The 26030-nt window shown below is 36.8% G+C and overlaps 1 protein-coding gene across 1 annotated transcript in view; it reads right to left on the bottom strand.

Moving 5' to 3' along the window:
- Positions 1–26030, bottom strand: part of LOC150078991 (multiple PDZ domain protein-like) — a 798800-nt gene that overhangs the window by 337375 nt on the left and 435395 nt on the right. Inside the window, exon 13 of the mRNA XM_090382913.1 lies at positions 3377–3433. Coding sequence (XP_090239039.1) covers positions 3377–3433 — 57 coding nt within the window. The remainder of the gene's footprint in view (positions 1–3376; positions 3434–26030) is intronic.

Genomic DNA, 26030 nt, shown 5'->3' with positions numbered 1-26030 from the left:
TCTTATTTATCAGCATTAATGTTATAATTTAAATCAGAACACAATATAGTTTTAAGATGCTCACTGGGTTGTTATCAGCCATTTTACTTCAGAATGCTAATTTGGCTGAACACAGAACAAGTAATTTTACTGAAATTAAAATCATTATTTCAGTGGCATATGTGATAATAAAATAGTCAAATATATATTTGCTAATAAAATAATAAAATAAAATAACCCAACCACTCGTCATAATAATTTCCTTATTTAAAAATTATATAATAATATTTCTAAATAACTTTGATTATTTGAGCATTAAATCTCTTTTGCATTATGTACAGATACTGCTCCAGCATCTGCTTAAATAAGTTTCTAGAATGCTATTCCAGTACATTCCCCCAAACAACAGCCCTATGTAGGAATAAAATACTTCAGGCATTAGAGTTCTTGCCCTATTCTTATTCAAGATGGTCAAAGTCTCTTAACCTTTTCTTGCATTATTATAAAACTCAAGGTATATAGCACTGAGTTTTATCCTGAATGCAAATGGTAAGATATTTTCATAACAATATCAGCAATAAGCCCCAATCGCTCTTATTTATCACACTGTTTGAATTCTGAGCAGAGTCCTTAAAGTACTCCTAATTCTTACCCCATCAACATACAAAGGATATCCAAGGTCCAACAGACATTTTCAGGTACATTAACTTTCTCAGAGCACCTAATTATGTCAATCTTTGTACCCTTTCTTATGGATATAGATTTCTTAGAACCAAAAACATATCCACTGCTTGACAAGTGACCTTCAAAAATAATTAACATTAGCAGAGGCATATGATGTAAGAAAGCGAGTATATAGAGTATCAGCTGGGGGGGGGGGACATTCCCATTTCACCCGTCCATCTTTCCATATGTTTGTCTAGTTCTACCTTAAATTTATTTAAGCTATCGATTTCCACAATGACAGATGCAAGTTTGTTCCACCAATCACCACCCACTCACTGGCTAAAGGCAAATTTCCACACATCTATTCTACAACTGTCTTTCCTCCATTTTAATCTGTGTCCCCACAGGTTCTTAATCTAAGCAACAGGAAGAATCCCATCAGCATTCAGCATTCAACTTGCTGAAACCATTCAAGGCTTTATACACCTAATGCGCCATAAAACTCTAAAACAAACTAACAAACAAAAGCTTTATACACCTCAATCAGATCCTCTTGCAGGTGCCTAGTCTCCAGATTCTGCAATTTTCAGAACTTAAGCCTTTCTTTGTAAGAGCACCCCCTTTATTCCACTCACCAGTTTTGTTGCCAACTTCTGTACTCATTCTAGCAATGCTAAAGCCTTCCTAAAATGAGGCTTCCAGACCTGTACACAGTGCTCAAGGTGTGGCCTGACCACTGCTTTATACAAGAGGATAATCACTTACTTATCCCAGCTAGCAAAATTCCTGTATATCATTGACAAGACACCATGATCTAATTTGGCAGCCTGTCTGCATTGCTCAGAAAACTTCATGTCTGACTGCACAATTACCCCCAGATTACCCTGAGTGCAACATCATCCAGTTGGTAACGTTCTCTGGGGTTACTGCTACCCATATGCAGTACTTTGCATTTGTCAATGTTAAACTTCAGTTGCCACTTCTCAGTCCTTCTGCCCAATTTTTCCAGATCCTGTTGCAGCAGAGCATAACTGTCATTACTGTTATTAACAAGCCGGCCAACCTTTGTATCATCTGCAAACTTTGACATTAAGCTTGATATATCTTCATAAATATCATTGATAAATATACAAAACAACAATGGGCCCAACACTGCACTCTGGGGGACAGTACTAATGCTCCAACATTGACTGATAAACAATGATTAAAAATATAAAAATTTTTCCACCATCTTAAATATAGTCACACATTTACATGGATAGTTTAAGAAGCAAGTTTATTTTTTTACAGTTTTCATAAAAAAAAATTGCGTGTGAGAACCTGTTTGGACAACTATTTGGCTTTTTTCTTGAAGAGTGGTATGGTACTGACAAATGCAGGCACCGTGTTTGCCTGAAGTTTCAGGTTACTTGTTTTTATTCTTCCACTAGTTCAATAAACATCTGTCTTACACTAATGTTTTTGAAAGTTTTTTTTTTTTTTTTTTAACAGAATAAAGATGGGGAAATAAAACCCAATATTCTCTCAAGATAGTTGCTACACAGTTTCAAATTTTATGTGCTGTGAAGTGTAGCAAATTTGAAATAAACCTGAAAATGGAATTAACTAACAGTATTTTATATACAATGTTTTTTTTGATTTTCAAAAATACTTATAAATGCAAAAAGAAGAAAAAGAAATACATGAATGTTTGAAATTTTGTGCACTTAGCAGTCTATTAAACTAGAAAATGAAAGGAACTAAGGGACCGATGTTTCTATTTTATTTCTAAATGTTTATTTTATTTTTTATTTTTTTTGCAATTTTTAGCAGAATTATTATTATTTATTTCATTATTTTTTTGAAATATAAATTGTATAAAACACAGCATGTTTGAAATTTTTTTTGCAGTAAAGAAATTTTTCTTTACTTAATAGTCTGCAGCCTATTGTAAAGACAAAAGGTTGGCATTTTAAAGCAGAATTCAAAAAACTTAACACATTTTACAAAAAAAAAAAAAAAAAAAAAAAAAAGAGTTGGGGAACTGTCAGGGACCTAACATGGTTAAAAAAAAAAAAAAAAAAAATTCATGCAATACATAGTTTTCTACGGTCCTAAATGACTCTCAAGTCAAGAGCCACTGCAAAAAATCATTTAATAATCATTTTTAAGTAATCACTGTTTTCCATGGAACAGCTGTGAAAATTTCTATGATCTACTGTGAAAATTCCTATTATACATGCATATATTTTAATATATTGTATCAAATAAGTAAATAATAATAATAGCAAGAAACTATTTTATGTATCAGCTGAGGTGGCTGGCTAAGTAATACTGTATTTGTAAGTGTGGATTAGTTCCAGTAATTCTGGGGCATGTTCCTTGATTAGTAAATATCATGAGAACAGAGCACTGTAAATCAGATTTACAGTGCTGGCAGTACATAACAATACTACATAATTCATTATGGATCTACCTTTAACAAAGTAAAATATAATTTACAGAGATTCATAGCCATACAGGAGAGAACACCAAATCTACAACAAACCTGTAATTTTCATTATATGTTGTAGTGAAAAGAGAATTAAAAAAAAGAGAAAAAAGAAAACACTCAAAAAAAAAAAAAAAAAACGGCTGTTGCTAGCTGAGTAAATAAAACTAAGGGAATTATTAGATCTCCAATTCTTAATGAATGAGCAAGACATTTCTTTATTAATTTGTTTTTTATTCCAAATAATAGTCCAATACATACCTTTCGTACAGTTACAGTTCTCATACCTCTATAGTGAAAATACTTGTCTTCAGGACCCTTAAAAACAAAATAAATATATATCAAATGTAATTATTTACAAAACAGCTCAATGGCACAAAATAAGCCAATTTGCTTTAATTATTTAATAACCATATCAATATAAGAATTCTTAGCAATTCTTACAGCAGCTTCCAAATTCCTATTACAGAGAACAATCTTTTAATTCATCAGAAGAGAATGACAACATTCATTCAAAAGTAAGACAAAAGGAAAGGCGAAGAACTGCATGATACTTGCTGAGAAACAGCCAATCAATGTAATATAATTATGTTTTATTTTCCCACATCTCTTTACATCCAAAAACAGAATAAAGATGGGGAAACTTCTTTATTCTGTTTTCTGAACTCAGAAAACTTCATATCTTCCTGCTTTCTTCTGGAATGTTTCTGAGAATTCAGAAACATTCCAGAAGAAAGACAACCAATATCTGTTTATCCTTCATCAATTTTCCAATCACCAACACACAACTCAAATCTTTGTCAAAATATCAACAGTCTACACTATTTTCAGATGGTACACATTCCTTACTTGGAACTGTCTAATTACAATGGTACAGATAGCATGTTCATTTTAAAAGAAAACCCCACATTTGTATTAAGTACAACTAAATAACGATCATTGTTGTAACTGTGTGAGACTGCTAGTGGAGGATGTTTTACAACAGGAGAAAGTGGCAGTTTTCCATTGAGTCTTCACTTTGCTACAATCCATGTTTGAAGTCACCCACATCATTACTACTAAATAAATGTATACCTTCAAACAACATGCTTTTTAGTGGAATATTAATTGGAAACAATTTCTTCCAATGAATATTAACAAAAAATTGTTAATATTCAAAAATTCTCTAATAATAACCATCCATCCATGCAAATCTGCAATTTTTATTGTAATAAAAAATATTTGTGATTGTGAATCAGTTGGGAATAAGGAACATGAAATAAGGAGTGTACTTACACATGGCAGTTTAGATAGCATTAACATATGATGAAAGAAAGCAAGCTTATGCAGCAGGGGGTGGGGGAAGCTCCCATTTCACCCCTCCGTTCGTTACAAATACCAGTCCAGCTCAGCCTTAAATTTATTTAGGCTATCAACTTCCACAACAAAGGATGGAAGTCTGTTCACCAACCAACTAACCACTGGCTAAAGGCAAACTTCCGCACATCTATCCTACATCTGTCTTTCCTCAATTTGGAAGTTGCTCAGAATAATAACCTGAGAGGTTATTATTCTGAGCAAGAGGAAGAATCCCATCAGCACTGAGCATGCTCAAACCATTCAAGGCTTTATACACTCCAATCAGATCATCTTACACATGCCTAGTCTCCAGACACTGTAATTTACAAAACTTTAGCCTTTCTTCGTAAGAGCAACCCTTTGTTCCATTCACTAATCTTGTTGCCGTTCTCAGTACTCGTTCCAATAGCTCTACATCCTTCTTAAAATGAGGTCCCCAGACCTGTATACAGTAGTCAAGGTACTGTATACTCAAGGTACTGTATATAATGTGACTTGACCATTGCCTTATACAAAGGGTAGTAGGAAAGTTTCGCAATATGACGCAACAATGAATCACAGGAAGCTGCTTGTTGCTGCATGTTGAGACATGTTCATACGTGCATAGTAGCTGCCGCACCAAGTCGATGGGCTCAGTTATTCATTAGTAGTGAGAGTGTAAAGTGCTTGCGATGGCATCGTGGTCACGAAATGAGATAAGGACAGTTTTGCGGTATAATTTTGTGCGTGGTTTAACCATAGACCAGTGCTTAGAAGAAATGACTCTTGCACTAGATGATGATTGTCCACATCGTACAACGATATTCAGGTGGTATAGAGAATTCCAAAGGGGAAATTTCACTCTGGAGGATTCTGAGAGGCCGGGAAGGCCACGAACGTCAGTTATGGAGGATAACGTTACTGCTGTGAGGAAAATGCTTGACGAAAACAGGCGAGTGACCTACCAACAGATAGAGGATACTTTGGGCCTAAATGCACCAGCAATTCGTTCGATTCTGCAACATCATTTGCACGTGAAGAAACTTTGTTCTCTCTGGGTGCCGCATCAACTGACTGAAGAGCAGATGACACGACGTGTGACTTGGTACCGGGAGATGTTAAAAAAGTTTGATAAGGGACAATCTCGGTATGTGAACAACATCGTGACAGGTGACGAGACTTGGCTGTACTATTACGATCTGCCGACCAAGGCTCAAAACAAAGTTTGGGTCTTTGATGATGACGACACACCCGTAATTGTCAGGAAATCCCGATCTGTAAAGAAGAAAATGATAGCTGTATTTTTCAAATCGAGTAGAATTGTGGAACGTGTCGTTTTGGACACGCAGAAGACAGTCACAGCTAAGTGGTATACTGAACAATGCCTGCCTAAAGTCATTGGATCTATGAAGAACCTGCGGCCAAAGTCAAGAATGGACACCTGGTACCTCCATCACGATAATGCTGCAGCTCACCGCGCCAAACCCTGCACCGAATATTTGACCACGACAGGACTGAAACTTCTCGAGCACCCTCCCTACAGTCCAGACCTTGCTCCCTGCGACTTTGCACTGTTCTCGCATGTGAAAATGAAGCTAAAAGGGAGGCGGTTTTCCAGTGATGAGGACCTTCTACGGGCTTGGGACAACGAGCGTGCTTTACTCCCTAGTGAAACTTGGCAGAACTGGTTTAAAGATTGGTTTCGGAGGATGGAGAGGTGTATTGAATGTAGAGGAAATTACTTTGAAAAAATTAAATAAACAAAGCTGTATTGCAAAACTTTCCTAGTACCATTTGTACAAGGGGATAATCACCTCCTTATTCCTGCTAGAAAAATTCCTGTATATCATTGACAAGACACCATGAGCTACTCTTACAGACCGTCAGCACTGCTCAGAAAATTTCATATCTGCCTACACAATTACCCCAGTCCTTCTTGTTCTCTACCACTGTCAGGGTAGTAAGCTAAAAGGGAGGCGGTTTTCCAGTGATGAGGACCTTCTACGGGCTTGGGACAACGAGCGTGCTTTACTCCCTAGTGAAACTTGGCAGAACTGGTTTAAAGATTGGTTTCGGAGGATGGAGAGGTGTATTGAATGTAGAGGAAATTACTTTGAAAAAATTAAATAAACAAAGCTGTATTGCAAAACTTTCCTAGTACCATTTGTACAAGGGGATAATCACCTCCTTATTCCTGCTAGAAAAATTCCTGTATATCATTGACAAGACACCATAAGCTACTCTTACAGACCGTCAGCACTGCTCAGAAAATTTCATATCTGCCTACACAATTACCCCAGTCCTTCTTGTTCTCTACCACTGTCAGGGTAGTAAGCTAAAAGGGAGGCGGTTTTCCAGTGATGAGGACCTTCTACGGGCTTGGGACAACGAGCGTGCTTTACTCCCTAGTGAAACTTGGCAGAACTGGTTTAAAGATTGGTTTCGGAGGATGGAGAGGTGTATTGAATGTAGAGGAAATTACTTTGAAAAAATTAAATAAACAAAGCTGTATTGCAAAACTTTCCTAGTACCATTTGTACAAGGGGATAATCACCTCCTTATTTCTGCTAGAAAAATTCCTGTATATCATTGACAAGACACCATGAGCTACTCTTACAGACCGTCAGCACTGCTCAGAAAATTTCATATCTGCCTACACAATTACCCCAGTCCTTCTTGTTCTCTACCACTGTCAGGGTAGTAAGCTAAAAGGGAGGCGGTTTTCCAGTGATGAGGACCTTCTACGGGCTTGGGACAACGAGCGTGCTTTACTCCCTAGTGAAACTTGGCAGAACTGGTTTAAAGATTGGTTTCGGAGGATGGAGAGGTGTATTGAATGTAGAGGAAATTACTTTGAAAAAATTAAATAAACAAAGCTGTATTGCAAAACTTTCCTAGTACCATTTGTACAAGGGGATAATCACCTCCTTATTCCTGCTAGAAAAATTCCTGTATATCATTGACAAGACACCATGAGCTACTCTTACAGACCGTCAGCACTGCTCAGAAAATTTCATATCTGCCTACACAATTACCCCAGTCCTTCTTGTTCTCTACCACTGTCAGGGTAGTACCACAGAGTTGATATGTTACTCTGGGGTTACTGCTTCCCATAGGTAGTACTTTACATTTGTCAATATTAAACTTCATTTGCCACCTCTCAGCCCATCTGCTCAACTTTTCTAGATCCTGTTGCAGCAGCGTACTGTCATTAGTGTCCTTAACAATCCTGCCAACCTTTGCATCATCTGCAAACTTAAACATTAAGCTTGATATACCATCCAGAAAACAACAATGGATCCAATACTGAACCCTGAGGGACTCCACTAATAACATCAGTCCACGAAGAACAGTGTCCATTGATTACCACTCTCTGTCTTCTCCCACTCAACATCCCTTTATCCATAGCAGCAATTTCCCTCCAAATACCACACTGCTCCAATTTGTGCAGCAGTCTTCCATGTGCAACAGTATCAAAAGCCTTTCTAAGATCCAAATATATAATATCAAAGTTATTCCCTGCATCCAGTTCCTTCGTGACTATATCATAGTATCCAATTAAATTGGTCAGGCAAGACTTTCCCTTACCAAAACCATGCTGTGTCCGAGCTACAACTGAAGTTGTCTAGATGATCCTGCAGTGCTTCTTGAACCAGTGCCTCCATTAATTTTCCTGCAACAGAAGTTAAACTAACAGGTCTATAATTACTTGTGTTGCCCTTTGATCTTCCTTTGTGGATTGGGGTCACGTTTGCACATTTTCAGTCTATGGGTACCTCCCCTGAGTCCAAAGAAGCTCTCATAATTATGGCTAAGGGTTTGCTTACTTCCTTTGCTGCCTCCTTTAATATAACTGGCTAGATCCCATCCACCCCGGGTGCTTGTTTTATGTTTATCTTCAACAATTTCGCCTCCAATTTCCTCTCAGTTATTACAAAATCATCTAGCTCACTGCCAGAGTTTAACTCATCTCTGGCATTCCCCTCCCTGAATAACTCCTCATGTGAGAATGTAGATGCAAAATATTCATTTAGTTTGTTAGCCATCTGAGCAGGATCATCAAAAGTTGAACCATCAATATCCAGTGGACCAATCTGATTCATCCCTTTCCATCTAGAATTTTGGCAAAGAATTTTGCAACCTCCAAACAAACCTCTACAGAAAGTCGTCTTTCAAAAGGGGTATCTCTTGTTTCAGCTCATTTTTCCTGCAAAAATATCCAAAATTATTTTTGTATATTGGATCCGAATACAGTATCCATGAGCTTCAACTGCAGGATAATGTTCAAGTTGTTGGTTTAAAAGTTTACTTTGGCATAAAGGTATTGAAATTTTGATGAAAATTTATTTCACTGATGAAGTTGCATATTGGATCCGAATAACAGTTAATACTGTAGAATATCAAGTGCTGAAAAATCGGCACATTTCTTGTAAAACACCCTTATGTACCCAAAAAAACTGGTCTTTGGTGTGGCTTATCTCAAAGAAAGATAGTTGGACCAAATGTTTTGAACAAATTATCACCTCTGATGATGCAGCTTACTGAATCATTAAATAAAATGAAAGTGGCGTTAGTCTAAAAAAAAAAACCTTCCCATTTCACCCATGTGGTCACTCCAAATGTTTGTATAGTAATTCAGCCATCAACTTCTACAACAACAGATGGAGGCCTGTTCCAGCAATCAACTACTCGCTAGCTAAAGGCAAACTTCCACACATCTATTCTACAACTGTCTTTCCTCAGTTTGAATCTATTCCCCTTCAGGTTCTTAGTCTCAGCAAGTGGAAGTATCCCATCAGCACTGAGCCTGCTCAAGCCATTCAAGGCCTTGTATACCTTAGTCAGATCACCTCACAGGTGCCTAGTCTCAAGATGCTGCAATTGACAGAATTTAAGCCTCTCCTGGTAAGAGAACCTCCTTTGTTTCTCTCACCAATCTTGTTACCCTTCTCTATACTCATTCTAGCAACTCTATATCCATCCTAAAATGAGGCCTGCAGACCTGTACACAGTACTCAAAGTGTGAGTGACCATGCCTTGTACAAAAGTATAATCTCCTCCTTGTCTCTGCTAGAAAAACACCTATATATCATGGGTGGCCAACAAGTCTATCACGGCTTTAATTTCGGTTGATCACGACAAATTTTAAATATATATAAAAAATAGATTAGTCAAAATCTAAATGTTATTATTATTATGTGTCCCGCTGCATAAAATCACAAATCCATTCAACCACATATCTACTCTTGTCATTGTGTAGCCACTAGGATTGTCTAGTGAAAATTCACTGTTACGTTGTGGAGAGTATAGTGTATGTGTTGAATTCTTATTTAGCTTACTTAATATTAATAACTGGACAGTACTTATACGTTAATTTAATACCCTTTGATTTAAAATGAATACTATGAAAAAGAGTAAAATGTATTATTTTCATCCAGAGTGGGAACCAGAATACTTTTTTGTAATGATAAAAAAAAAAAAATGTTGTTCGATTTGGAATGCTTCCGTCGCTATACTCAAAAAAGTAAATTTAGAAAGGCACTTCAACACACTCCGTGGTAAATACCATTCGGATTTTCCGTCTAATAGTGACCTTAGAAAAAATAAATTAAAAAGAACTTAAATCCAGATTATTCGCACAACAAAAATTTCTTCGTGACACCTAATTTACAATCTAAAGCAGGAACTGTAGCATTATTTAAGTCATCTTCTTGCAAAAAAAAAATTAAAACTATTTTCTGATGGTCAATTCATCAAAGACATTTTTAGAAATAACATTCTCTTTTTGAAAAATTTAAGGACAAATATGAAATTAGAAGTGCTATTTAAGATCTGCAATTATCTTGAAATACTGTGATGCGACACATCGAAAAATTAGTAAAAATGTGAGCGAGCAATTACGTGCTCATATTGCAAATTGTATGCCCTTTTCTTTACAACTGAATGAATCTACAGACGTCAGTGATACAGCTCAATTGCTTGTTTTTATTCATATGGTTTTCGATGATTCTGCCACTAGAGAAGAACTGCTGGGTATGGTTTCGTTAAAAGAAAAAACTAGAGGTGTGATATATTTCACGCATTCAAAAATTTTATTGAAAAAATTAAATTACTACTATTTAACCTCATGTTTATAACAACAGATGAAGCTAAAGCAATGCAGGGGCATCTTAACAGATTCGTTGCATTGTGCCAAAAGGATGATGAATTCCCAGATTTTTTGAGTTACCACTGTATCATCCACCAATAAGTGTTAACCACAAAAAGATTAAATTCTAAAAGTGTTATGGACATTGCTTTCAAAATTGTGAATTCCATCAGTGGACAATCTCTTCAAAACAGACTTTTCAAAATGCAACTTGATGAAAATGAACCAGATCTGATATTATACACAGATGTGAGGTGGATGAGTTGGAGTAAGTTTCTACAGAGATTTCGAAATTTCCTGAATGAAAGTAAAAAATTTGTTGATCAAATGGGAGATGATTAACAGCAGCTACAAGATACGGAATGGCTGTGTGATCTGGCTTTTTTGGCTGATTTTAACAGTAAATTAAGTGATCTGAATTTGGAATTACAAAGAAAAAATAAAAATGTGGGTAACATGATTAGCAGTATTTCTGCATATAAATATAAATTTTTGGCAATGGCTAAGGATCTCAAAGAAAAAAAAAATTTATCATTTTGCAAATATGCAAGATCATTTGCAAAAATATCTTGTTTTTGAATTTAATAGTGGTGAGAAATATGTTTCTGAAATTAAGAAATTGTGGATGATTCTGAAACCAGATTCAGTGATGTTAAAACAATTGAAGACATTTTTCAATATATTTCTTATCCATTTAATGACGACTTAGATACGAAACAAACTGCAGAAAAATAACTGAGATTTTTCACAAGGAGAAAATATTACTTGAAAATGAAATTATTACACTGCGAAACAATATCTTCCTAAAAGCCAGATCATCAGAAAAAGACTTTTGGAAATATGTTTACTGAGAAAAGTACCCAAATGTAAAAAAATGTAATGATCTTTTAAATTCCTGTTTTGGTTCACATATCTATGTGAATCGGCCTTTTCGTATTTGAAATGAACAAAGACAAGAGGCATTCTAATCTTACAGACTTGAATACAGAAAATTCTTTACGGTTGGCTTTATTACAGTATATCCCTGATTTTGAAAGCATGGTAGATGACATGAAGACACAAACTTCACATAAAATAAAAATTTAAATATATGAACTTAAAATAAGAATTCTGAATTATATTTCATTTTAAATTTTATAAACATTTTTCAACATGCGTTGATTAACTTTTTTAACCATGTGCAATAAAATTCTTGAGATGGCACATTTTGAAGGAAAAAAAGTAGATCGTATCACAAATTAAGTTGGCCACCCCTGCCATATATATTTGACAGAACTGCATGATCTTCATGCATAATTATGGCTAATGGTTTGCTTACATAGATTTTGTTGAGTATCCTGAATCAGATATGCCAGTAAAGCAAGATGTAGAAGGCTTATATACAGCAGTAAGAGCTCAGGAGGATAAGCAGTTTCCTATAACAGATGTGCAGCATCAAAATTTATTACCAACTCTTCGGCCATACCAGAGATTAGCAGTCCAGTGGATGCTGCATCAGGAGAAAAGTTGTAAAACTGTGTTTCAAGAAGAAAAATTACATTCCTTGTTCATTGAAGTCACATCTGTTGATGGAACCATAATATACTATAATAAGTGTGGTGGCTTGTAAGTATACAGTTCATAATTTTTTTTTTTTTTTTTTTGTTTTTTGAATTACTACTTTGATTGATCAGTGTTTCACTAATTATTATTTAGATGTTCAGTAAGAGTGTCTGTAGATTTTACTGTTTGTAAATGGCCGCCATTATTACACAATACGGAATAGCGTAATGTATATTCGGAACTTGAGAGCATAATATAAAACTAGATAGCGAAATACATAGCACTCTGGTGCCTCCGTAGCCAGGTGGGCAGGAGCAGCATTTCGTAGCACATGCTTCTTGATTAGACCGGGGTTCAAGCCCTTGACCACCAAATACGGGGGATGCGAAAAGGTCAGGGAATGACCTTTTCGCAATATGGCCTTAGTTGCTAATGCTCCTAAAAACCAAATAACAACAAATAACATAGCACTCTATTAGAAATCTGTTAGCTTAGTATAGTATTATCAGTTAGTCAGTAAAATTTATTATTCTTATTAAATTTCATTGTTAATTAAATTGTACCTAAACAAAATCATGACCCAGACTAGAGCAGCAAAGCAATGAGCACAAAGTAGTGTTAGTACTGTGGCTCGGGGGAGGACCGAAGGGGGCGATTCTCCAACATATCACAATCTAAAAAAATGCGAAATGGTTGCGGACTTTCAAGAACAGGACATGATCTAGCCAAGGAGGATGTCATTCTGTGTGCTAGGTGCAGAGACTGTGAAGAAATAAAGTGCCAAATCAGCATTCTGATGGACATCTATGAGAGTTTGAGGTGTAGAGTAGATACTCTCAAAGAAATTAATATGAGCCCATCAAGCTCTCAGACGCCCAACTCAATGCCAGAGCTCACTCCTATGCATAGGCAACACAGCTTCAATCTCCAAAGCAGAATGTGCTGGTCCCACAGGAGCTAGTTATTGTCGGTGATTCTATTGTCAGAGAGAATATATTATGCAATATATAGGGGGAATATATTATAAAAAAAGGATAGGTGGAACAGGACCAGTATATGTCTGCCAGGGACAAAAGTTGATGACTTTGTAGAGCAAATATCATCTTTTACAGGCACAAAAGGTGATATTATTGTACAGGTTGGCACTAATGACCTTAAGAGTAAGAGATCTGCAGATTTGCTTAACAAATACAGGTCAATGTTGAAAAAAAGTTGCGAGTTAGGGTTAAATTTAAAAGTGTCTGCAATTCTGCCCAGACATGATAGGAGGGAGTATATGATGGGAGCCTTGTCAATCAATTCAGCCCTGGAGAGATTGTGCAAGGATTATGGGGTAAAATTTTTTTTCAGTGTGGTCTATGCTTGCTAACAGGAGAGACTGCTTCTACAGGGATGGGATATGCTTAAATAGAAAGGTGCAAGAATATTTGCTGATGCTAACGAGGCAGTGTTAGGTGGGTAGGAAAGTTGCTAGCTTGGGGGATTGACAGACTAAAAGATTAATAGTAGCTGCAGGCAGAGGCGAAAGTGATTCTTGCACTGCTTCTATTGTAATGAGCAGCAGCCTAGAGAGCAAGTTGCTGGGGATTTAAAGAGCTGTTGGGAGTCATCATGGAATAAGTAAATACATGGGCTGTGTTATGGTAACTAAAAATAAGAACAGGTACATGTATACTTGCATGTACACCAATGCTAGAAGTACTGTAAATAAATTTGATTAATTTGAAGTGCTGATCAAGACATCAACGGCAGATATTGTTGAGATATCAGAGACATGCCGTAACACAGATATAAGCAGTGCCGGATTGGAATTTAGGGAGTAAAATGTGTATAGAAAGGATAGACAGGGTAGGCAGGGAGGAGGGGTTATGTTGTTAGTTAAGAAACACACAAAATCTAAGCAAGTGCATCCAGTTGACATGGAGGCAGTGCAATGTTGAGTCGGTTTGGTGTGATATTAACACTGGGAAAGTAAAAATGAGAGTAGGAGTGTGTTATAGGCCTAATGACTTCTGATGAGTACAATGAACATTTGCACAGAGAAATTGAGTTGAACAGTAAATAAAATTTCTTGTAATGGGGGATTTTAACTTTCCAGATATTGATGGGAACTTGTCGATTGGTCACTCACACGCTAACAAGACCTTTGTGGATTTATTGGATGACTGTTTTCTATAGCAACATATTCTTGATCTGATTATCAGCAGTGATTATTCATGCATTAAGAATTTGCAGATAAAGGAACCATTAGGTGAGAGTGATCACAGTGTACTGATGTGGGATTTACTTAAAGATGTAACTACCATCAAGGGTAAAGGGAATGGTTTTTGTTTTCATAAAGGTGACTAAAGTGGTCTCAGACAGTTTTTAAATTCTATATGGTGGAATCAACTAATGATGCTAAAAACAGTGAATTCTAAATGGGAAGCTTTCAAGGAATTAACCTTGGAAGCTACTGGGCTTTTTATATCAACTAAAAAATACTGTTCAAGATTTAGACCTAACTGGATGTCAGATGAACTAATGAGGTTCATGCCAGAGCAGAAAAATGTGTGGGATGCATATAAATTATCAGGTGACACAGTAGATGTAATCTAGTCTGTAATCAAGTCACAAAGGAGGTTAGGCAAGCGATGGCTGATTATGAAAAATCCTTGGCAAAGGATGCGAAGAAAAACAAGAACGACTTCTTTACTAATGTAAACTCTGGAAGGAAGAGGATGAATCAGATTGGTCCACTTGATTTCGGTGGTTCAACTGTTGATGATCCTGCTCAGATAGCTGACAAACTGAGTGAGTATTCTGCATGTACATTCACACATTAGGAATTCTGTAAGGAAGGGGAGGACAGAAGTTTACTAAACTGTTAACCGGGAGCTAAATGATTTTGTAATAATGGAGCGCAGATTGGAGGAGAAATTGTTGAAGTTAAACATAAAAAAGGCACCTGGGGCAGATGGAATCTATTCAGTTATATTAAAGGAGGTAGCGAGAGAAGTAAGCGAATGCTTAGAAATAATTTTGTGAGCATCCTTAGGTTCACTCCAATCCCCTATGGACTGGAGATGTTCTTTTGCATCCCCAATTCACAAAGGGGAATCAAAAGGTGACATGAGTAATTACTGACTTGTTAGTTTAACTTCTGTTCCAGGGAAAATAATGGAGTCACTGGTTAAAGAAGCATTGCAGGATTATCTAGACAAGACTACAGTAATAATTCAGCACAGCATGGGTTTATTAAGGAAAAGTCTTGTCTGACAAATTTGATTAGATGCTGTGATGAGGTTACAAAGCAACTGGATGCAAAAAATTATTTTGATATCATATACTTGGATTTCAAGAAAGCTTTTGTATCCCCAATTCACAAAGGGTGATCAAAAGGTGACACGAGTAATTACAGACGTGTTAGTTTAACTTGTGTTCCAGGGAAAATAATGGAGTCACTGGTTAAAGAAGCATTGCAGGATTATCTAGGGCTACAATAATAATTCAGCACAGCATGGGTTTATTAAGGGAAAGTCTTGTCTGACAACTTTTATTAGATACTATGATGTAGTTACAAAGCAAAGGATGCAAAAAATAATTTTGATATCATATACTTGGATTTTCAGTAAGCTTTTGATATTGTTGGAACAGTGCCAATTGCAGCAATATAGTATTAAGGGCAAGTTGCTACAATGGATAAAAGGGAGGTTGAGTGGAAGAGAAGACCGAGAGTGGTAATCAGTGGATGCTGCTCTTCACGGACTAATGTTATTAGTGGAGTACCTCAGGGTTAGGTGCTGGGCCTATTGTTTTGTGTATTTATCAGTGATATCATTGAAGGTATATCAGGCTTAATGCCCAAGTTTGGAGATGATACAAAGGTTGGCAGGGCTGTTAATGACAACAAAGAAAGTATGTTACTGCAGCAGGATCTAGAAAATTTAGGCAGATGAGCTGAGAAGTGGCAACTGAAGTTTAACATTGACAATTGTAAAGTATTGCATATGGGTAGCAGTAACCCAAGAGAAACATACCAACTGTGTGGTACTACACTCAGGGAGCTGGAGAATGATAAAGATCTGGAGGTAATTGTGCAGTCAGATATGAAGTTATCTGAGCAGTGCAGATGTGCTGCCAGAGCAGGTCATGGAGTTTTGTCAATGATATATAGGAATTTTGCTAGCTGAGACAAGGAGGTGATTATCCCTTTGTATAAGGCAATGGTCAGGCCACACCTTGAGTACTGCATACAGGTCTGGAGGCCTCATTTTAGGAACGATGTACAGTTGCTTGATCACATACAGAGAAGGAGAGAAGGGTAACAAGAAGGTTGGGGGAATGAAGGGGTTCCTCTTACCAAAAAAGGCTAAAGTTCTGCAAATTGCAGCGTCTGGAGACTAGGCACCTGCGAAGTGATCTGAATGAGGTGTATAAGGTCTTGAATGGGTTGAGCAGGCTGAATGCTGATGGGATACTTCTGCTTGCTCAGAACCTGAGGGGGCTCATAGATTCAAATTGAGGAAAGTCAGTTGTAGAATAGATGTGTGGAAGTTTGCCTTTAGTCATTGGCTAGTTGATTGGTGGAACAGACTACCATCTGTTGTTGTGGAAGTTGATAGCTTAAATAAATTTAAGGCTGAACTAGATAAATGTTTGGGGTGACCGGATGGGTGAAATGGGAAGGTTTTTTTGGCTGATGCTATATAAGCTTGTTTTCTTGCATCATATGCCTCAGCTAGTACTTCCCTCTCCTCCTCCTTCAATATAACTGAATAGATTCCATCTGCCTCAGGTGCCTTTTTTATGTAGTTTTGCAAAATGTAGTTTTGCATTGACTTTTAAAAATATCTGTTTTTAATAATATTCAATTTTTCTAAATTGCTTTCTTATGTTTTATGTATCTTCCTCAGAATTCAGCAATATCATTATAACCATATAATAAAAATATTAGTATTATTTACTATAAAATATTTCAGGGCAGAGGCCTTAAATATACCCTGCTACGAGGTAGAATTGTCTAACATATAGGTTAGTGCAAAAGCATCATTTTAAAGTAACCATCTACCAAAGTAGTTAAATTAATTAATTAAATTGGCATCGTTTTGGTTATAACTCATATTGTGAATACCTTCACAACGAGTTGCCACGGTATTGTACTACCTCGAATAAGTAAGACTTCTCCAGTGGAGAAGACTACTGTTACTTTTTCTCAGCAGATACCACAATCCAGATGGCACTGTTTCAAAAGCTTGTTGCTTCTCCTCCGTGGTTGGGCAGGTACTCTGGTGTTGCAATAGTGATAACCCAGTTATACTCCAAGAAAGGCTTAAGTTCTGTAAATTCAGCTTCAGAAGACTAGGCACCTCAGTTAGAGATGATCTAATTGAGGTGTATAAAGTCTTGAATGGATTGAGCAAGATCGATGCTAATGTTGTTGTTTGTTATTTGGTTTTTAGGAGCATTAGCAACTAAGGCCATATTGCTCCGGGATATGCGGTGGTCATTCCCTGACCTTTCCGCATCCTCCGTATTTGATGGTGACGGGCTCGAACACCGGTCTAATCAAGAAGCGTGTGCTACGCACTGCTGCTCCTTCCCACCTGGCTACGGAGGTGCCTCGATGCTAATGGGATTCTTCCTCTTGCTCAGATTACTCACCTGAGGGGGCATAAATTCAAATTGAGGAAAGACAATTGTAAAATAGATGTGTGGGAATTCACCTTTAGCCAGCGGGTGATTGATAGTTGGAACAAACATCTGTCATTGTGGAGGTCAGCAACTTAAATATGTGCAAGGCAGAACTAGACAAACATTTGGAGTGAATGGATGAGCGAAATGGGAAGGGTATTTTTTTTTTTTTTTTTTGGCTGATGCTATAAGCTTGCTTTCTTGCATCATATGCCTTACTAATGCTAATGCTGAAATTTCATGCAGTGTGAAAGCTGCCAAATTTTAAATAAATTTTGAAATATGCCTAGAAATAAAAATAACTAATGGTATCGAATATACACGTTTTTTTAATATTTCTATACATAATAAGCAAAAATATATATACAGCCGAATTTGGTTATAACAAGTACGGAAATAATGAAATCAAAATAACGACATTTTTGCTGTAACAAGCAAAAAGCCATAATGATTTTAATTTACGTGTATTCCCATACAATCGCTCCCTGTTATAATGAGCGTACTACATGGATATACCGAACTAGGGTAGACGGAAAAACCCAATTCTTGGAACAGCCAAAAATGAAACGGGCGACTTAGCTTCATGAACACCTGCATCAGAATAGCAGCCAGTTAATGACCTTGTCCTCCAGGGACGGGGCTTTACAATAGTGAATTGGCATTCCGTTTGTTGCATTACCCTATTTACAGATTGTCCTGTATTCACTGAACCAGAAATTTATTTCGGGATTTCTAAGAACTTTGTATGCATTTCGAGTCTTCTAGGAACGTGTATGAATTTTGAGACTTCTAGGAACGTTTTATACATTTCGGGACTTCTAAGAATATTGTATGCAGATCACTTTATCATTTTAAAGTAAAATCAGAAGCGAACCCTTCCTTCGGAAACATGTCTACTAACAAAAGAAAACATCTCATGATTTGTGAAAATATCGAAATTATTCATGAGTTAGAATGTGGTGCAAAAAATGTTGAAGTGAGTAAAAAGTTTTCTTTGTCTTCTTCAAATGTATTGACATTGTGGAAAAATAAAGATGTTTACATATAGGTACTAGAAAAGAACATAACCAAAAAACAAAAATTTAGAAAGCATGAGGTTACAAACTTTCAGGAAGCATTGCTTCGAAGAGTCACCACACAAAAAAGTGCTGGATTTTCAATAAACGGTCCGATCTTGAAGGCCCAAGTGGGAAAATTTGCTAAACAATTTGGCCATGGCGATTTTGTGTGTAACAACAGTTGGTTGGATCAATTTAAAAACTGACATAACATTGTTTATGAAAAAATTCGTGTAGAATCTCGAACTATGGATCCAATAATCGCAAATGAATGGATTGACCGTGTTTGGGCAGAAATCACGAAAGATTTCAATGATGAAGACATTTACAGCACTTGTGCTACTGCAACAGGATCTAGAAAACTTGGGCAGATGGGCTGAGAAGTGGTAACTGAAGTTTAACATTGACAAATGCAAAGTACTGCATATGGGTAGAAGTAACCCTAGAGGAATGTACCAACTGGGTGGTACTACACTTAGGGTGGTATAAAATGAAAAAGACCTAGGAGCGATTCTGCAGTCAGATATGAAGTTTTCTGACAGTGCAGACAGGCTGTCAGAGCAGGTCATGGGGCTTTGTTAATGATATACAGGTATTTTTCTAGCAGGGATAAGGCAATGGTCAGGCCTTGAGTACTGTGTACAGGTCTGGAGGCCTCATTTTAGGAAAGATATAGTTTCTTGAGCATGTACAGAGAAGGGCAACAAGAATGATTAGGGGAATGAAGGGGTTCTCTTACCAAGAAGGGTTTAAGTTCTGCAAACTGCAGCAGCTGGAGACTAGGCACCTGCGGGGTGATCTCATTGAGGTGTATAAGGCTTTGAATGGGTTGGGCACGCTGAATTCTGATGGATTCTTCCGCTTCCTAAGATTACGAACCTCAGGGATCATAAATTCAAAATGAGGAAAGACAATTGTAGAATAGATGTGTGGTAATTTGTCTCTAGCCATCGGATGGTTTATTGCTGGACAAACTTTTAGAAGGAATGGGTGTGTGAAATTGTTTTTTTTTTTTTTGTTGGCTGATGCTACTACATAAGCTCATATGCTTGCTTTCTTGCATCACATGCCTCTGCTACTGCTACTACAACACAGTCGAACAGGACTTTTTTTATAATTTGACAACTGACAATAAATTTAAAATTCAAAGCGGTAAAATGTGTTGATAGAGAAAAAAATCAAAGGCTCGCTTGACGGTGCTCGCATGCACAAATATGACAGGAACTGATAAAAAAAAAAAAAAAAAATGTTTTTTTTTTATCAGAAAATCGTTAAAACCTCAGTGTTTAAAAAATGTAAGGAAACTTCCTGTGGATTACACAGCACAAGAAACCTTGGATGACTTCAGATATTTTTCAGCAATATGTAAATGATTGGAATAAGGAGCTATTCAAAAAGAAGAAAAATATTTTATTGTTAGTTGATAACTGTCCTGCACATCCCCAGATTAAAAATTTGTCCGTTAAGCTAGTGTTTCTGCCTCCAAATGTGTCATCAATATTACAACCAATAGACATAGATGTAATCAAGAGTTTGCAAGGATTTTTATAAAAGATTTCTAGTTCTACATCTTACCGAGTTAATATCGATATTGGATGCTATAAATTTATTGGATGATGTAGAACAATGTTACTTCGACAACCATATCCAATTTCTTCAAAAAATCTAAATTAAATTCAAATGAAATTTCAATTGTAGATAAAGAAGATGGAAACGAAGAGAACAACTTACCATTACCAAATGGTTGCTATGTAACAATGTTGTAGGTTTTAATACAGATAACATCGATGAATTTGTACGAGTCAATGATAACTTATTAACTAACTAGTGGTCTATTCACAGAGAGTGACATCGTCTGTGCTCAAGAAAGACGATAACGACAATGGTAAAGATGATGATATGATGACAATTGAAATGGAATCAAACTCAGTGCCAACAATCTCAAAAGCTTAAGGTGCAATGGATACACGTCAATTTTTTTTAAGGAACCGAGGCAAGTAATAAGACTTTTAATGCTTTGATTGTTTTAGAGGTTAACTTAAGAAATATTGAAGGGAAATCTTTAAAACAAACATCAATTTTAAGATTCATAAATAAAGACTAATTGAAATCTTGTTTATTATTAAATAGTATTGTTTTTAATTACAGACAAATTAATTGTTTAGTATTAAGTGTATGGTTTTAAAATTACAGACAAATAAATTGTGTTTAAGATTATGTGTATTGTAGTTTAAACAAGTATATTAATACAAATAATATGTAGCGATATACTAATATTTCTTTTGTTTTTTTGAATCTATCTTTTTATCAAGTTATTGAGAATTTAAAAAAATATGAGGTAGATTTAACTCATCACTGATATAAAGTGTTCATTGTTTAACGCCCCAGGGGTTCCCCATCTTTACCATCACTGATATAGTGAGTAACGGTAATAATGAGGAAATTTTGTCAGTCCCTTGATGCTCGATATAACCAAGTTCAACTGTACATATACGTTCTGGATGAAACCGTGGTTTCTAACAGTTACCCTGAGATGCATTATAGGGCACAGGACTATCATAGCTTCCAATGTCACCTGACTGGGTGATTTTTACCCATATTATTTTTATCTCTGGGTTTATTTCAGAGGAAAAGCATTTGATAAGAACCATGAACCATTTTTGTGCTGAAGAAAAGGAATAAAGAGTAATTTTCTTTTTCAATGTAAAAAGAAACAGAATATTCTTCTCGACTTCACACAGGGTGACACATTATTAATAAACAGGGAGGCCACACTGAACACATTGTGGCACGAATTTCCCAACACTCCTAAATATAGTCCATGTTAATTTGGATTCTAAACAATATTTTATGTTCTTCAGATGAATAATAATGATGTTAAGATGAATATAAATTGGTATGTAATATAAATATATTACAGGCAACCCCTGTATAACACGGTACTTGTAGACAATTTCGCTCTAACGCGGTTAGAGATACCCTGCTCAACAATACCCTGTTATGCGAGGTAAACCTCACATAACAGGGTATTGTTGAGCTTTTGTGCGGGGGCAAACTCTGCTATTATGTTAGATGAAATTTTTCAACGTTTCCAATCTTTCTGAATTCCCGCTGTTGACTCACTAGTCAAAAAAAGTTATTGAGAAATCTCTGTATTTTATTTTGTTGGGAAATCCACATGTTATTCTGTGCTAATGGAGGCGTGGAAACATTTCTCAATTGTGGAATGTATCAGAATCAGAGTTTTATCGCCGGAAGAAGTAAAACCATCAACGCAGAGGGAGATTACAGATTAAAACCACTGCTTGTGTACCATTCTGAAAATCCTCATGCATTTAAGGGCATCAATAAAGCCACCCCACCCGTGCATTTCCGATCAAACCAGAGAGTTATGGATAACAATATCTCTTTGAGGATAGGTTTAAATATCGCTTCATTCCAGAGATTGAAAAATTCTGTAAAAACAACAATGATCCTTTCAAGATTTTGCTTCTATTAGATAATGTTCCTGGACATCTATACATCTAGATGATTTCAATTTGAACGTGAGAGTCATATTTCTACTGCCAAACACGACTTCACTCATCCAACTTATGGATCAGGATGTTATTTCGAATTTAAAAGCATACTATTTACCCACAACATTTGTTCGGGCATTGTCTGCAGTAGATAATGAAAAAAATTTTATATGTTAAGCGACTTTTGGAAATCTTACAATATTTATCATGCCATCTTAAACATTAATAAGGCCTGGGTGGAAATTACTAAAAGTTGTTTAAATAGCGCATGGAAGAAAATATGCCCATGGCACATAAAAGGCTTCGAAGGATTTGAAAAAGAAGAATCATATGAAGAGGTTACAGATAAGATTGTAAAGGTTGCAGAGCTACTTCAGTTGAAGGTTGATGCTAAAGATGTGGAGGAGTTAACAGAGGAGAAAGAAGAGAAGAAATTATCTAACGAAGAACTTATTGACTTGCAGGCAGCGATAGTGAAAGAATAAAATGCTGACAAAGCTCAAGATGAACCAAATGAGCAGCCAAGATACTTATCACCAGAGAGACGGCAATGACATCTCGTGAAATTGCATCGGCAGTGGCGAGGTTTGGGAAGATGGATCCTGACAGCGAATGATTCTTAAAAGTTAACAGAGGGGTGAATGATATATTTGCTTGCTACATTTGCTTGCTACAAAGAAATCTATGATGAAGAGAAAAAAGCCACCGTCCAGTCATCCATTAATATGTTTTTTCGTAAGGTTGAGGGGCCGACCTCCTCTAAATCTCCGCAGCCCTCAACCTCCGCAGCGGCATACTTATCAGCTGAAGACGTTGATTCTGGCAACAATGCTTGAGAAGTAAAATGCCTGTTATGCCTATCTCCTCTCTTTTTTTTTTTGTAATTTTATAATTTTGAATTTTTTTTTAAATTGCGTGCTTTTGCAATTTTTCCTGCACATGAGATAAAAAAATTGAATAAATACAATAAATAATTCTATTCATATGTTTGTCAAACATTTCTTTTTTGATTCAATCAAATCAGCGAGCAAAGTTGTGAGTGCTGCACAAGCATGGAGGAAATTCCCTGACCTACATAAAATACGACTTACATAGCGTTCTGCAGAACACAACCCTTGTGTAAGTCAGGGAGTTCCTGTAATTACAGACCAGTCAGCTTAATGTCTTTTCCAGGAAAAATAATGGAATCACTGGTTAAAGAAATCTAGACAGGAATGCAATTATATTACAGTCAGAGCATAGATTTGTTTAGGTGCAGTCTTTTGTTCAATCTGATTGGATAATACAGTAACAAAGGAACTGGATACAAAACATAATTTTGATATGATATACTTCGATTGCAGGATGGCTTCTGATACTGCAACCAGTCAATATCCATTTACTGTCCTACTTCAAACTTACAGAACCAACTTTTCTTCCTGCTCATTTATCCCTTCAACTATGTATAAGTATAGTGTGAAAGCATCAATAATACATAGCCAAATCTGAATTAACAGAATGTTAGCAAAAAGCATCGTTTTAAGTTATATCTCATATTGTGAACACCTTCACAACGAGTTGCCATGATATTGCACTACTTCGAATAAGTAACGCTTCACCTGAGGAGAAGACTAATGTAACTTATTCTCAAATGGATACCACCACCCAGATGGCACCGTTTCAGGGCTATTTTGTATATGTGTGGGATAATAACTCGACTATCCACTTGTCCCTATTAGACTTAGAAAAGCAAAAAGGTAGAGGGAAAGTAATAGTAGGAGTGGAAGAGGAAAAGAAATGTTGTAGAAGAATGAAAGGGACAGTAACTCCAACTCACACCACTCAAAAACTCCTTGAATAGTCAACGCTTCCCCAGTGGGGAAGACTGTTGTTACCTATTCTTGGAAACTCCGGACATTAGCATTAGCATTAGCAGAGGCATTTGATGCAAGAAAGCAAGCTTATGCAGCATCAGCCAAAAAAAAAAAAAAAAAAAAAAAAAAGTAACATAAATAAATAAAAATAACCACTTCCACTTCACCCCTCTGTTCGTTCGAAATACCTGTCCAGCTGAGCCTTAAACTTATTTAGGCTATCAACTTCCACGACAAGGGATGGAAGTCTGTTCCACCCACCAACCACCCGCTGGCTAAAGGCAAATTTCCGCACATCTATCCTACATCTGTCTTTCCTCAATTTGAATTTATGCCCTCTCAGGTGATTTTTCTGAGCTAGAGGAAGAATCCCATCAGCATTGAGCATGCTCAAACCATTCAAGGCTTTGTACACCTCTATCAGATCACCCCGCTGGTGCCTAGTTTCCAGACACTGTAATTTGCAAAACTTAAGCCTTTCTTCGTAAGAGAACCCCTTTGTCCCATTCACCAATCTAGTTGCCCTTCTCTGTACTCGTTCCAGCAGCTCTACATCCTTCCTGAAATGAGGCCTCCAGGCCTGTATACAGTACTCTAGGTGTGGCCTGACCATTGCCTTATACAAGGGAATAATCACCTCCTTATCCCTGCTAGAAAAATTCCTATATATCATTGACAATACACCATGAGCTACTCTTGCAGCTCGTCTGCACTGCTCAGAGAACTTCATATCTGCCTGCACCACCACCCCCAGGTCCCTTTCATTCTCTACCACTGTCAGTGTAGTACCACAGAGTTGATACGTTGCTCTGGGGTTGCTGTTTCCCATATGTAGTACTTTACATTTGTCAATGTTAAACTTCATTTGCCACCTCGAAGCCCATCTGCTCAACCTTTCCAAATCCTGTTGCAGCAGCATAGTGTCAGTAGTGTCCTTGACAACCCTGCCAACCTTCGTATCGTCTGCAAACTTGGACATTAAGCCTGATATACCATCATCAATATCATTTATAAATACAGAAAACAATAAAGGCCCCAATACTGAACCCTGAGGGACTCCACTAATAACATTAGTCCACGATGAGCAGTGTCCATTGATTACCACTCTCTGTCTTCTCCCCCTCAACCACCCCTTTATCCATAGCAGCAACTTGCCTCCAATGCCACACTGCTCCAATTTGTGCAGCAGTCTTCCATGTGCAACAGTATCAAAAGCCTTTCTAAGATCCAAGTATATAATATCAAAGTTATTCCCTGCATCCAGTTCTTTTGTGACTGCATCATAGTATCCAATCAAATTGGTCAGGCAAGACTTCCCCTTAACAAAACCATGCTGTGTCCTAGCTATAACTGAAGTCTTGTCTAGATGATCCTGCAGTGCTTCTTTCACCAGTGCCTCCATTAATTTTCCGGGAACAGAAGTTAAACTCACAGGTCTATAATTACTTGTGTCAGCCTTTGATCCCCCTTTGTGAATTGGGGTCACATTTGCACATCTCCAGTCAATGGGTACCTCCCCTGAGTCCAAGGAACCTCTCATAATTATGGCTAAGGGTTTGCTTACCTCCTTTGCTGCCTCCTTTAATATAACTGGATAGATCCCATCCACCCCAGGTGCCTTTCTTGTGTTTATCTTCAACAATTTCTCCTCCACTTTGCTCTCAGTTATTACAAGATTCTCTAGCTTACTGCTAGAGTTGAATACACCTCTGGCATTCCCCTCGCTGAATAACTCCTCATGTGTGAATGTCGATGCAAAATATTCATTTAGTTTGTTAGCTACCCGAGCAGGGTCATCAACAGTTG

The sequence above is a fragment of the Mastigoproctus giganteus genome, chromosome 10 (genome assembly GCF_048544385.1).
Source record: "Mastigoproctus giganteus isolate SK-2022 chromosome 10, ASM4854438v1, whole genome shotgun sequence".
NCBI lineage: Eukaryota > Metazoa > Arthropoda > Arachnida > Uropygi > Thelyphonidae > Mastigoproctus > Mastigoproctus giganteus.
Note: the sequence above shows the minus strand (reverse complement) of the source record. Positions and strands in the feature narration are given on the sequence as shown.